Source organism: Mercenaria mercenaria, chromosome 4 (genome assembly GCF_021730395.1).
Source record: "Mercenaria mercenaria strain notata chromosome 4, MADL_Memer_1, whole genome shotgun sequence".
In the NCBI taxonomy this organism is placed as follows: Eukaryota; Metazoa; Mollusca; class Bivalvia; order Venerida; family Veneridae; genus Mercenaria; species Mercenaria mercenaria.
This window is the reverse complement of record NC_069364.1, coordinates 22631669-22647515: the sequence shown is the minus strand read 5'-3', so window position 1 is coordinate 22647515 and position 15847 is coordinate 22631669. Positions and strand designations below refer to the sequence as shown.

Genomic DNA, 15847 nt, shown 5'->3' with positions numbered 1-15847 from the left:
CTGAATTTAATTATATACCTTAATGCAAACTATCTGTATATATTCAACGTATCCTCGAGATCTAGTTAACTTTCAGAGAGAGAAAATATAGCTTCTTTGGCCCCAATTAGTTAAAAAGACTAACTTAGTGAATGTCACTACTGACTTGTGAGACATGGAAACAGAGATTTGAGTATATATGCAGATGTTGAACCAGTACGAATGTGTAGTACAATTCGGGTATGTGTATAAATTAGCATCGAAACCAGTGACTATTCTGTGGCATGTGCGTGCTCGCTTGAACAGATAGGCGCTTTGCCGTAATTTGTCCGGTATATTATGCTGGTGATTTAACGGTTCGTATAAGTTCTCTCTCTCTCTCTCTCTCTCTCTCTCTCTCTCTCTCTCTCTCTCTCTATATATATATATATATATATATATATATATACACACACATACACACACCATATCTTAAAATTATTTCCTTTTCGCAATGTATTCAATGTATTTAGCGTTCTTTTCATTTGAAAAATGACGTCACAGCACTTTCGCGCAAAATACAAAGACTGTTAAATCTTTTTATGGCAGTCGATTAAACATTATATCCTCTCATAAACTTTCATTTTAAGTGGCCCCTTTCCAGATCCTCGTGACAAAGTTTCTTATCTGAAGGTAACACAATAAATATGTGACTTTTAGACTAGATTTAGTACAAGAAAAGCGACTTCTACAAAACATGTTTAGGACAATTGTACTGACTATTTCGTGTGTTTCATTAGTAACAGCTATTTCGTGGAGTGATTGTTGTGAGTAGTCTTTAATATTTTGCTCTTAGTTTATAATAATTTATTTTACCTAGAGTATGCTTATTTTGACCACACTCGTGTCCGCTTTAAGGAAAAAAATACCAGTACTGGTGTCATATGAGAAGGCGAGTTCAGCGGCCGACACCTTAACCACTAGACCCCCGCTCCCCTTATTTTGCTTTTAAAGCTATGTATTGTGGACGCAACTTGACCCCGATGGTTGACCTTTGCATTATAATACATAATGAGGCACAGCCTATTATTGAAAAGGAGTGTGCGTAAAACACGAGCTACACGAAAAAAGGAAATATAAATTTATGTAAATATAAATTAGTGTATTTGAAAGTTTTAAATGATCAAATGTAAGTATATATACTTTGATACTGCGATGTATACAAACTTATTCAATATAAATATACATGGCTACCCTAAGCACCCTTGATTACTATTATTATTAGGTTATTTAACATTGTTCTGTACAATACGGAGATATATTTGGACGAGTACCCAGCTGAGAAAACCATATTGGACGAGCCGCTAGGCGAGTTTAATATGGTTTTCTCAGCTGGGTACGAGTCCAAATATATCTCGTATTGTACAGTACAATGTTAAATAACCTTTTTATTCTATATCTATTTTATCTTACTATAATAATAGTTTAAATTAAAAATGTTTCACTGAATATTGTATTCCTGCCTTTTCTAGTTTTTCCCAGCTTGGTATGAGTGCAAATATATATTATACAGAACAATGTTAGACCTTAAATAACCTTTTTATTCTATATTTATTTCACTTCATACGTAATATACGTAATTCATTGAATGCTGTTTTTTGCTGCGTATCATCATTAAAAAAAGTATATGGTGCAACTTCCCTACAACAGCCATTCGGCGATTTGGGTGGTAATAATACTTGGCTGGGATATTATGCCCATAAACATTGTCAGCAAGTTTGGTGAAGATCGGATGAAAACTGTTCGACTTAAAAGAGCGGACATGGCTAAATTCCCCGTTTTTCGAGTAATTCAAGGACTATAATCAAAGAGTGCCTGGTACAATTTGGCTGGTTAACGAAATTGGCCGAGATGTAATGCCCACAAACATTGTCAGCAAGTTTGGTGAAGATCCGACGAAAACTGAATTATAGAGCAGACATGTTTTGGATGCTGACCGCCCGTCCGCTGCCATTCATACTCTTCTCCATTTTGTTTCTTAACCGTTAAATAAAAACTGCTGAGGTAGCTATTCAGACAGTCAAGGCCGATACCAATTTCTAGGTTTCGTCCGGAACGGCTTCTTTTAGCGACTTTTCAAATATTCCAAAATCTATTACTTCATCCGATTTACATTCGGAACATTTTCACGCGTTTCGGGCTTTATCGTATGTTTAACATGGGACTGTTGAACCGTCCAAATACAGAAAATACAGGATTTTTTGTACGCGCGTGCGTCCAAATACAGAAAATACAGGATTTCTGTACGCACGTGCATCCAAATACCGTAATATATTGTACGGTCACGTGCTGCAAATGAACGTTCGCGATTGGATAGATAAAATAGGTATAGAATAAAATGAAATAATCGATATGAATAATCAGCCTAAGGTCAACCATCGCGGTCAAGTTGCGACGACTATATTCAAACGTGTTTGTAAATCGGCGAAGTAATCTATCAAGAGCTGTCAGTTAAAATCGCTGTTATAGAAAATACGGGCTTTTCATGCAGTCCTTCTAAGAATAGTAAAGTTTAAAAAATACGAAAGTGATGAGTGAATACCCCTAAAAGTTCTTTTCTGTCGCACGTGCGTGTCCTGAATTCTAGACTTCATGCTGTAAAAAGTGTGCATTCTCAAGAGACTTAATTCACAGTTACACGAAGTTTTAGTGATATTTGATAAGTCATAAAGTATCGGTGTGTGACACTTGATTAGTCCGACTAATTGAAAATTAGAAATTTTGGAAAGAAATCCGTCCAACGGGTCAAGTGATAGAATATGGTTTTGTGTGCACACTGAAGCAGCTGACTGGCAGGGTTTTGCCAGTCATTTTATTTAAGATATGTGACTATTTCTTCTCATATTTGCAAATAATATGATAACAGTATATTTTTAATAATATAGCCACTGACCCTACGCACGATGCCGTGACATTCACACACATAGATGCGAGTCCAAGCCGCATCGTGTTTCCGGGCGACCTACATATCAACTTGAACCTTACATTTAACCGACCGATAGAACACGCACTTCTAGATATTGAATTCTACAGATACATTTTGGGGTTTCCTTTGAAGATACCATGCATTAATGGGACCATAATTGGTTCATGGTGAGTAATTTAGTCACGGTAGCTTTGTTAATGTGGAAGAAATGCTTGTCTGTTTGTAAGTTTATCTAAAGTGTGTCACCGGTTACCGTTACGGGCGACTCCTCTAGAAGACTGTTAATAATGTAAGTTAAAGGATATTTCAAGGTGCAGAAGAATCTCCTGTTCTTTCACGTGCTAGATGTAAAACAACCATACACGAAGCCCTTATTCAAATTTTGGTATTTTTTTTTTAAATTAGGGGAGCGGGGACTTGTACTCACGACCCGTGGTTTCGTAGTCAGACAGAGTTACCACTGGGCCACTGCGTCCGCTCTGGAAGAAATGCCCACCACGAGTTGGTTTTGTATGAAAGACATAGTCCAATCATTTCAGTCATTCTACCCTTAACCTGCTTAATTTCTATAATGAACTTGCCCATCTTTCAACTTGGACAGTACCATTAACTGTTAAAAGGGGTGCTTACCAAAAAGATACTGACAAAATAGCGAACAGTGCAGATCTTGATCAGACTGCACGGATGAAAAGACGTCGCATGATCTACACTGGTCGCAAAGGCAAAATCAGTCGTGTCCAGCATGCTAAGGGTTAAGAACGATATGGCATTTTGAAATTAAAGGAGAGGCAGCTAAGTTAGTATTAATTTTATGACGTCATGTACACACTGTCTTATCTCGAGCGTGCAACATCTTATCTCGTGCGCAAGTCAGCTGATCTCGAGCGCACGACATCTTATCTCAAGCGCTCGACATCTTATCTCGTGCGCACGACATCTTATCTCGAGCGCACGACATCTTATTTCGTGCGCACGACAATTTATCTCGAGCGTTCGACATCTTATCTCGTACGCACGACATTTTATTTCTTAAGGTGTAAAAATAATAGTTTTTGTGCCTTTTTTGTTCCCGCTGGAAAAATTAGAGAAATTATTTGTCAGTATTTAGTGGTCTTAATTTCTAAAATCAATTGCCACTGCAACAAAATGACTGTCATTTTCATCAAATATTGAAATGTTCATATCTTTCTCATTTTAAAGCCAATTTTAACACTATTACATATTACATTGAATGATTTCAGAAAATCTCACAGCCAAAAATGAACATAATATCAGTGTTACCCTTCCCTTTAAATCGGTTAAATACCAAAAATAAAAATGAAAAGGGACCTCTGTAACCGGGTAGTTATAAACCATTTTCCCCACACCCATTTGTGTTTGAAACCCGGTTTGGTACTAGAATTACCTATCTACTAAGATTAAGTCGACTTGCTGTTGTACCCTGACGCCTGTCCGTGCCTTAAAGACTATCCGATGAGCTGCTAGTGTCATTCTTAGAAGTAAAATAACGATATGGCATAAAATTGTTTGGTTATGACTTTATGTCAGTAAAACTAAATATCAAGAAAATGAAGAAAACTGGAAATAGTTTTTGTCAATCCTTTATTTTTGGCCAATTTATTTATTTATTTATTTTGTTGGGTTTAACGGCGCACCGACAAAATTATAGGACATATGGCGACTTTCCAGCTTTGATGGTGGAGGAAGACCCCAGGTGCCCCTCCGTGCATTATTTCATCACGAGTTGGTACCTTGGTAGAACCACCGACCTTCCGTAAGCCAGCTGGATAGCTTCCTCACATGAAGAATTCAACGCCCCGAGTGAGGCTCGAACCCACATCGGTGAGGGGCAAGTGATTTGAAGTCCGTGACCTTAACCACGCGGCCACGGAGGCCCCCTTATTTTTGGTCAAAGTCTGAACTTTATACTATATATCAGTGCCCAAAATTCAATAATGAGTACAGTACTATGTACAACGAGGGTACACTTACTTATTTTCTACTCGGGTTTTGTTTCAGTAATAACATTGATGCCTGCAGAATATTTAGAAGTATCCTGAATGACCCGAACCACCAGGGAGACTATGGACATCAAGCCGAGTCTATCATGTTACATGCTCTAGGCCACTACATGCAGTGCCCACTCAAAGCGGAAACAGTGATCGTCGATGATGCCGTTGCTCATCTTGATCCGGTTCCATCAGTACTGGGCGTTTTAGCAGATGTGAGTTTAATCCTCAAGGGGTCTTACCTGCTTATATCTTTACTGACTGAGGTCCAAAAGCATGTTGTTTCATACATGCAGCTCTATGAGAGTCATGCCTAGCGGTGGGTTCAAACAAACAAGTATAGTTGCATGTTGATACTGGTCACCAAAGTTTCTAAAATAAAATAATAAGCGGACTCTATAGGAAGCCAAAACACCGCCCATCTTTTAATTTGCTAAATTTAAGCAGTACTCGACTAGATTGGTCCAAAACTATTAAACTGAGTTAAACCCTTGTCATTGGTTACTTTCAAAAGTTGTGTGTCGGAGAAAAACAGTCAGGCACTAGAGGTTTGATAATTAAACATAAAATTCAGAATCCAAATATCTTAGAATCTCTGTCAGTGATCCGGATATAAGAGACCAGAGAGCGCAACCGGACAAGTTGTAGCACTTGCTCCTCCAGCTAGCTAAAACCTGTTCTAAGTTGTTAGGATACCTATTAACCTTTACCCTGCTACATTTCTTAAATGGACTGGTCCGTCATTCAATTTGGACAATACCATTAACTGTTCGAAGGCCGGGGTGTTCACTGAAAACTTACTGACTCAATAGCGAACAGTGCAAACCATGATCAGCCTGTATGGACGTGCAGGCTGATCTTGGTCTGCACTGGTCGCATAGGCAGAATAACTTGCCGCCAGCAGGCTAAGGGTGTTAAAGAAAACAAGCGGTGCCCAGTGCGAGTGCTTTACACCGCCGACGAAAGCTTTTTCACCGTATGTCACATCCCTATAAACCTAAAATGCCTTAATCATTCTTCCGCCGCAAATATAAATATTTGACAGGTTTTTTTTTCTGTTTATTTCAGGGTAACTATGTTATAATAGCCCGTGCTAAAGAGAAGGTGGGTGGACCGTATACGCTCGGTTGTATAAGGCTACAGGTATCTATAGGACTAGATACAAGCGCTATTATTGGATAGATAGAAGGAATGACGTCCTCAGAAGCAACACATATGACTAACTTCAATACAAACAAAAAGATGTGAAATTTATTTTGTTCAAATTGCCTGCTACTTTGACTATTTTTATGAAATTTGGATAAAAATTCAATTTAATTTAATACATCTTTAAAGAATAAAGAGTTTTACCTTGTTTTCTTTAGAAAAAGAACCATAAGCTGGTAAACTAACACAAGTGTAATATTACGTGCCCTTGTGGCTTTAGTTTTCGGATACTTAAAAACTTAAACCGATGTTCACTGGTTCAGTTGTCTGATACATAACGTTGATTTTTCATACAGAAATAGGCCTCCTACTAAACGCTATTTATATCATAGTTTGTTTGTTTTTTTGACAGAGACTATTTTGCTTGCTTTTAAAGCTACATATCTAATTGTCACGTGACGCGTATACAACAAACCTTCAGTGATTAAGGAAATATATAAAACGTATATAGAGATATTTCTAAAAGTTCTAAAGCTAGATCTACCAGTTTTAAATAAAGAGATACATTTTCAATACAAAGAGATAGTATCATATATTTAAAATATAATACTGTAATTGTTAAGCTATCTGAGTATACAAGGCCATTTGAAAGAAATCTCTTTGCGTAAAAATGAGATCTTTAATACGTTTAAAGGCTTGCACTCTTTTGTTGAAAGAGCCGATAGATGGCGTTAAAGAGCTAGCAGTATTTGAAATGATATATTAATGATAATACTGTTAAGCAGATATCACTGCTAGCACCTTTGCCTAACAAAATATCTCCAAAATTTAGATCTCAGCTATATGTCAAAGGGAGGGCACTTTTGCAAAACAGATCAAAATAACAGCTATCAGGCCTGTTGTCGCTTATCCCTCTCCCATCACTCTAGATATTACTCTAACTAAAAGATATTGCTATAAAAATCGCGTATCGTGCCGCAGAATATATATGTTACTGCTAAGGTATAATTATTATTTTCTGATCAACGTCAAGTTTACGTTGTACGTTTTTCGAAACCTTGTTTATTTAATTCGAGTTCTGGACACGCAGTTTAAGCAGGTATGTAAGAACCACTAGACCGCGTTGTTTCATTCCAATCTTTGTGGAGTCAAAATAAAAACATGTAAGTTCAGATTTCTATGTATTTCGCGATAACCATTTTTGTAGGACGCTTCCTTTAAATGAGGCCAATGCTATCACTATGTCATGCATTGTTTAAGGTATGTTTCCTTTCCTTATCAAATTCTTCTTGAGTTTCTACACCGCCTCTGACACTGACTTATCATTAGGTGCCATGACATAAAACTTATTATATGTCATAATAATTTGAGATAACCATTTGTTCCTGAAAGAGAAACAGAACATAAATGATGTTAAAGATCGCTATATTTGCCTTTTCTGTGGTGGTTTTGGTTACTGCGATAACGTACCGTGACTGTGGTAAGAGTTTTTGTTACTCATCATATTTTCCACTTTATTTTCTGAAATTGCGAGCGTCCTAACACTACTCATGAATACTCTTTGAAAGGAGATACACAATTATGTATGGTGGCTGATTTCTGCCATTTCCTGTTGGCGTGTTGGTGGGGCGAAAACACGACAACACGAAAACTCGACAAAAACCTAATTTGTCGAGTTTTCGTGTTTGAGTGTTGTCGTGTCGGCGGGGCGAAAACACGGTACATTTTACGCGAAAACTCGACGATTAGAGGGCGCCGACACGACAAATTTATCTGTCGAGTTTTCGTTTTGGCGTGTATAAATATGTCGTGTTGGCGCCCTTTATTTGTCGTGCTGTCGTGTTTTCGCCCCGCCGACACGAAAACACGAAAACTCGACAAATTAGGTATCTATCGAGTTTTCGTGTTGTCGTGTTTTCGCCCCGCCAACACGAAAACACTTCAAATACATTACTTGTCGAGTTTTCGTGTTTTCGCCCCGCCGACACGAAAACACGAAAACACGATAAATACTTTTCAGACATCTCTTATAAAACGTAGAGTTGAAGCATTTTTCTTTCTATTCGAACGAACCTTCATATCAGAATTTATTTATATTCACTAAGGCTGTATTAGGACATCTGAGATTATAAAACAATACAATGATATGTCAGATGTCAGTTATCGTTTTAAGAATACAAAGTGTATGTATAACAGACTCGGTTCCAGAAATATTTCTTCGGGATGCGGTAGCGGATACAGTTAAAGTATGAAGGTGGCATCTGCTAGCCGAGTGGGGTTAGGTACGGAAGGGGTTAACCTCTCATGTTAGGTAGGTCAGGGGGTGTCCGCCTGGAAATGTTTGAAATATATATTAATACAATGGTGGCCCCTGCTGCATTTTTTTTAGTCCAAATTTTGATGTACGGGTGTTAACTCCCTCCTGGCAGTGGAATCACAGGGTCTCTCCCTTGTCATTTTTGAAATATAGGTATGAAATAGTGGTCCCTGCTGCATTTTTGTCCAAAATTTGAGGTACGTAAGAGGGTCATGCCATCCCTTTAGGGAGTCAGATGGTATTCCCACGGACAATTTTGATTTTTTTTTGTAACAAAATGGTATTCGGTCGAAATATACATAGAACATAAGTCAATTTTTATTCTTAAACTTATATTTTCTAGCATGCAGATATGTTGTGTTCAGTTCAGTAATTGTTGTGCGCAGTCTAACGGAAGATGTCAAAGCGAAAACACGAAAACTCCACACAAAAAAATATTTGTCGTGTTTTCGTATTGGCGGGGCGAAAACACGATAGCACGACAAATAAAGGGCGCCAATATTCATATCCTCCAACACGAAAACTCGACAAATAAATGTGTCGTGTTGGCGCCCTCTAAACGTCATGTGTTCGCGTAAAATTTGTTGTGTTTTCGTGTTGTCGTTTTGTCGCCCCGCCAACACGAAAACACGAAATGGCAGATCAGCCACCATAATTATGGGTCTAATACTTTTTTATCACAGAAAGTAGTACGCACTTAATACATGTATTGTATGAACACAGTATGAATGTGTACTGCCACCATAAAAAACAACAAAAAAAAACCCCCAAAAAACTGGAGGTCTTTTAACAATCGTCTGGTACTGCATAACATTTAGTTATGAATGTACCTCAGCATACAAATTCAGTTTATGTATTTAGCAAAGTTAGATAAATCTAAATTTGAAGTTTTACATCTAAATTAATGATGAAATATTTTATTTTTCTAAAATATTTTAGTGGAAGATTGACATTTTTAAGGACTGGTTGTCCCCATGTTTGAATACTAGTATCACTGTGCGGCCAGTAAAAGACATGATTGCAAATATTCTCTTGTTATTGTTGTAGTGCAAAAACTGAGAGCAATAAATAAATTATACCTTTCCTTTTTTTTTGGCAGTTGTATTTACTTTCGGCGGAACAATAATAGAAAATATTAGAGCCTGTTACGGTTAGCTGCTGACAAGTGTTATCATTGTTCATGTGTATATCACATTATCTTTTGGCTAAAACTGTACTATAATGTAGTTATCACATGCTTTAAAACGAAAAAAACAGCAACATCGAAAACTGGTCAAAGAAATGACCAAATTTGACATAAAATTTACATAACAGTTTATATTGAAAGCATAGCATATTAAATTTTCCAGTACCACACGAAGGTAATAGAGTTGTGTCTGTGAGTAAATTAGAAGTGACTCCAGACGTCATCACATTTCCCGGGACATTTAACGTATCAGTGACCCTTACGTTCAATCGTGAGGTAAAGGAACCCTTTGTTGATTTTGAGCTGATCAGATACTTTCTCGGATTTCCACTGAAGTTACCATGCAGTGGCAGTTCCGTTGTTGGGACATGGTATGACTATGAATATTATATTTATGTCTGTAGTATATCAAGGTCCGTGGGGCAATGTCAAAAATATTAAATTTATGGTGTACTGCAACTACCGCACAAACTGCAGCTCTGTGTAAGAGCAATAATACTATTTACCAGTGCATGTAATAATAACATTTCAGTTACGTAACGACGCGTAGTGAACCTACCAGTGATCCTTTATTCCGTACCAGCATGACCTGGTCCCTGCAAGTAACTGCAAACTTCTCCACCTGAATAATAAAGGTGAAGGGCGAAAATGCTTCAGACACAATTTTAATGCCTTTTATCAAACCACTGGGAACATACGTCTCGACGTTCGACCGGGGATTGAACTCCATATCCCTTCTTATGCTACACTCATGTTTACTGCATCATAAATATTCCAGTTTCTACAGCTATATAACCTAGTATTACTTCAAAATAAACTTAAAATAAATGCACACATTGACCAACCTTTTAGATCGATAACATCACAACGAGACAAAATAATAACTTAATTAAACAAAAATAATACAATACAAAGGTTTTTATCATGTTAATATGTCATTGCGACCAGTCAAAAATGTGTGTTTTGATAGCCTTAAATAACTTAACTTCCATATCCATGCTTTGTTGGGGGTGAACCAAAGCTGTAAATTGATTATTCATATTATTTAAGCTACTGAAATATCAGCGGTGTTCGAGTTTAGTTTCCATTTCCATTTTATAATGCTGTAACTAATTTTGCAGATGAAAACTGTATTTTTTTTACTATCGGAGTATTCTTCATATTTGTATGAATGGATAATGTTTGCCTACAAAAGCATTCACAGACACGTTATGAGACATTGCACTGTGAATGCTATTGTAGGCAAACATTATCCAAAGCAACCAATATGTGCATTATTTTCGTATTACATTTACGAAGCCGGTAAACGAATCTCAAATCCCGATCAGTTTAATTTTGGATGTTCAAACATCTAATAATCTGGAACGCTGTCCAAGCAGCTTAACAAATAAAGTCATTTGATATCATTATATGTGAACGTATGAACCACTGAAATTCAAATAAATGTACGATTCTTGTATTATTTTTAACAATACATAAAAAAACCATGGGCGTCTTCGGGCGGAAGTTCTTGATAACTCAAGAGTCGATGCGATGTATTGGAGAACCGTGATCTTAATTTGAGCCGCACAAACGCCAAGAACGTGCAATCAAGAACAGTCAAGATGGCTGCGCGCATCATTTCTCCACTAGAAACAATAATAATACATCAAATGCTAGAGAATATCTGTGACACTGAAACTGCGGAGTGTCCCGATAATTCGTTGTTGCTAACTTGTATTTTGACTTCTGTAAACAAAGAAGAATGGAAAAAAGTGCAGAACATTTTTTTTCGCCGCTATTTTGTAGAGTGTTCTCGGACTGTGTTCCTGGTGCTCCCCGTAAAAGGTGGTGTAAAATTTTGACCCGCGAACAGTGTTCTCGGATCATGTTCTTAGCGTTCGAGTGTGCTTTTTTCTAACGGAACAGGTGCAAAAACGCCACGAACATGTTCTCGTGTCACGAACATTCCGCCAGAAGGCACCCAAAGTGTTTCAATAGTGTAGCCGTCATAGAATATAGACATACATTTTTATCATATCACAGCTTTGCTTATCTTACCAAGGGCCTGAAGTTGAATATTCGATTAATTTAAGGTACTCAGAACCGAACATTTTGACTTTCCTCAATACCATGTCAAAAATTAGCATATTATTACAATGAGGAGATAAATTCCCTTTTGTAAATAATATCTTAATATATAAACATTAATCTTTTATCCTACAGTCTGAAGTTTATGACTTATTTCGAAATATTTTACGGTGGTATATCAATAAGTTAACATATCTGTATGTATTAGCTTTCTCGCACACAAGAGGTCCACTGTGGTCTCCTGGTTTAACCATTCTTGCATACCAGAGATACAATTTGGGTTCCTTCGCTCTTACCAGAGGTCTATTTTAGCACTATCACGAGCTTCGGATGAATGCGAATGTATAATGAGCAGTTATATCATATAAATGTAATATGTCAACTTCTTATGCTTTATCAAAACATCGAATGTATTAAAACTTATCCTCTCAGTTTCGTTTAAACTATGAACCCTTCAATGTTACAAAATGAATTTGGCGATATCTAGGAATTTTTCAAGATATTTAAGAATTAGCATTATTCATTGAGTCACAATAACACTGGTTTATATTTCAGTAAAGACATTCCTATCTGTTGGTTGTTTGAACGTTCCCTTAACGACACGGACCCCGCCCATTATGACAGCTATGGCCATAAATTGGAGCGTCTGATGAATGCAACTACAGGGCACTTCTGGAAGTGTCCGATCCAAAAACAAACTGTAGTTGTAGAAAACGCCCCTTTCAATCTAACTGAGATCTCTCCTCTCATCCATCTACTTGCAAATGTAAGTGTGTTTATGATATACTAGTAGTATTAATTCATATGTGCATATATCATGTCGCATTTACTCGTTAGTGTATTTAAATATGGATCTAGGACCTTTGTTCTTAGATTACAACAATTATATGATTTGTAAACAACAGCTATGGCAGTCGATGGGCGGGACTACAATTCTATATGGTTTTTACACCTGTTTGAGCTTTGAAATTCAAGTGATCGATCTAGGAATATTCAGACTATTTTGCTTCAGGATCATATCACAAGCACACGACATCTTATCTCGAACGCTTTTCGGCCTATTTCGCGCCTATTATGGAACAAAGGTCACAGAAAGACATTAGAGTCCATATTGTTTTCACAAGGCAAACATAATGTTTTATGAAGATCTTTTGAAAAGTTAAGGTTTTTTGCACACATGAACATTTCCTTTTATACAAACATGCCCATGTACAAAAGAAATGAGGTACACTGATATTTTCTTTGTAGCAAGCTTCTAAAAGAATGAGTTTGTTATGTTATTCTTGAGCAAACAAGTGGTTTCAAAAGAATGGCAAAATTATTGGATTACTTTCTATCAAAATTGTCCAAGCCGCCTGGACCATAAGCGGGTTGCATACACTGGACACTTTGAACGTTTTCTTGCCTTAAATCGCATTTTCTATATGTTTGTTAGAAGATACATGGCTGCTAGCGGACAGTTGTTTCCATACGTGTTACGATATCTGTCTGAGCTTTGAAAACTGGGTAATCGATTAGGAACATCATGACTAAAAACAAAATTATCTCTAGCACTCGACTTTTGATCTTATTTCGAGCGCACGACATCATTTCTTGAGAGCAAATAATAAACTAGTCAGTCCCACGAAATATCATCTCCAGCGGACGATGTGATTATTATCTCCAGCTCACGGCATCATATCCAGAGTGCTTGAGATAAATTTAAATGAATAACTGCATATTCTTTAAACAAGTATCGCTTTCCGTTACCTATATTATTGCTTCCCCTTAAATACATACAGTACTTCATGTCCTTGTCAAACCTAGAGCGGGTCAAAGATATTCTACGGATAAGCCAGGTCACTGATATGTAAAACAATGAAATTTCAGACACCTGTAGTCTTAAACATAACAACATAGTAAAAGGCAATATTGTTTAATATATTTAAGAAGAAAATATAAAATTCTATGACTAAATATGCAGGCGGTCAATTTTACCGCAACGACTCACATTTACCTTGCGTTCATGATTCGAGTTCGTCTTACGATCGGATTATTGCTTTAGTGGTCGGTGGTATACTAGCGTTTGTACTTTACTTTTACTTTTTTCAGTCTCACTTATGTTGAAAATTAGCGTAATAAACGGGACGCTGACAGGCTTTTGCAAAAGCTAACATTATCACTCTACCTACAGCACGTAAAGATCGTTTCTTTGACCAGTCCGAACATTGTTCACACACTCGAAGTCAATGGAGTGAAAAAAGAGTTGTGTTCCGGAATGGTTAGAACGTTTGCGGACTGGTGCAGTCAGAATAGTCACGTAATAAATATGTACGACAATAGAAAGCAGGTCTTGTTTCCAATGAGCAAACATTACTCTAGAATATTTAGAACAATGTCTAGTCAAGGGAATATGGCTAAAGAAAAAAAAATCAACGATTTTGCCTTTAAGTATATAAGTTATATCATCCGAACTAAATTTATTTTAATATATCCCAAACAAACAAATTTCCTAATAAACACCATCAAACACCTTATAAACACTGTCAAAACCGCTTTTTCGGTGTTTGTTAGTGCGTTCCATTAGCGATCCATTGAAACAATCAAGAAATGGTTGCAATGGATGGCTAACGGAACGTGTTCCATTAACTGGATCGCGATTTTGAAGCGAGTTATTAACTTTACAGAGTCATTCAGAAGGCTTTTACCTCTTTTATCAGGAAACATATGGTTTTAATCCCTTCCATTTACCATTCACTGCCTATCTTCTAGTTGCCATATCTCATCTTAGGAATAATATAGAGGAACATAAATTAGTGCATTTTGTAGGTAATAAGAATAGAGGATGGACAGGATCGATTTGTTGAAGAGGAAATGGTGGTTGTTATTTCATTTATTTTCTATGATTTACAACTAAAGGTATTTTCTTAATACATACAATTCAGTATAAATAAACACTTTTTTACATTGTGATTTTTTTAAAGATTTTAATAAAATAAGTTAGTGTATGATAGAATTCCAAGATCATAATGGGTTTTAAAATGCTGATTAAAATGGCATACTTGAATATTTTACTTTGATCAGTAGTCAGATTTCATTTCAGGGAGACTACAAGATAACGGTTTTCGCAAAAGAGAACAAGACCGGACCTATTATCGGTTGCATAGAAGTAAATGCAACAATTGGAGGAGAAAGTACTGGATCTATTTTCGGTTAACTTGTTCATTTAATGGTAAAACAACAACAACAAACGTCTAAATAATAAAATCAAGAAAAAAACCAAACACTTTTTCGTTTGTTTAATGGAAGCAGTTTTTGTTAATTGTAATACACTGACATATACCGTTTCAATGTTTAAACGGTCTAATCACGACAAATTAGAGTGGCTGTGTGCAGCATGATGGTATAGTAACCACACAGTCGAAGTCTCATGTGGTTTATAAGTTGTGCAGGGGTAAAAATTGAAACTTGTTTAGATGTGGCTGTAAATAGGCTAGTTTGACCAGATTATGATAGAAAATGACAATTTCAGTGCAATTTAGCAGAGAAAAAGCAGAAAAACTAAAAATATTTCAAAATCACTGTTTTTGGTGTATTTTTTTTTCAAAAAATGCATATTTATTGACTAAATATTGGTAAATTTTAGGTGTCAGGGGTGAGTTTGGGTATATTTTACAGTAACAGTGTGTGATTTGAGTGCAGTTTATGGTAAAACTTGATAAAATATGGCAAAAATAAGCCCAAGCAAAGAAAAGTGGTCAAAAATGATGTCGCGACAGCTTTTTTCCAGGAAAGGACGGGATATGATAAGGACCAAAAATGGCCCCCACTAAATATGCATTTAAAACAACACCATTCCATTGGTAATTAACTATATTTTTCAAAACCCATTAAGATATAATGACCAGACGTTGGTAATAAACCAAAAATAATTGATTATTACACCTATCTAAGACTTACGCTGAAAAAATATTTGATCATTTAGAATGGGGGTATAGAAAACTATTTTGCAATATATTCTATTTTATATCGCTGAATCCTATAAATTGTATGTCGTCACAATACACAGTGATCCAACTTCTTGAAACGAACTTTTATTTTGTATTCTAAGACAGAATGATTGTGCAAAAACAAGGAAAACAAGGGAGATAATTTTTTCATGTAAGGACGACCGAAAACTCATTTAAGAAATAAGA

At 36.4% G+C, this 15847-nt stretch overlaps 2 protein-coding genes across 2 annotated transcripts; both read left to right on the top strand.

The window, feature by feature from the left end:
• Positions 1 to 646: 646 nt before the first annotated feature.
• Positions 647 to 6294, top strand: LOC123553281 (uncharacterized). Its single transcript, XM_045343021.2, has 4 exons — positions 647 to 785; positions 2904 to 3111; positions 4964 to 5168; positions 6022 to 6294. The coding sequence occupies exons 1-4, from the start codon at positions 716 to 718 to the stop codon at positions 6133 to 6135; spliced, it is 597 nt and encodes a 198-aa protein (XP_045198956.2). The 5' UTR covers positions 647 to 715; the 3' UTR covers positions 6136 to 6294.
• Positions 6295 to 7406: 1112 nt separating this feature from the next.
• On the top strand, positions 7407 to 14937 carry LOC123553280 (uncharacterized). Its single transcript, XM_053542390.1, has 4 exons — positions 7407 to 7579; positions 9766 to 9973; positions 12228 to 12438; positions 14755 to 14937. Exons 1-4 carry the CDS (start codon positions 7507 to 7509, stop codon positions 14866 to 14868), a joined length of 606 nt encoding a protein of 201 aa, XP_053398365.1. The 5' UTR covers positions 7407 to 7506; the 3' UTR covers positions 14869 to 14937.
• The last annotated feature ends 910 nt before the right edge of the window (positions 14938 to 15847 follow it).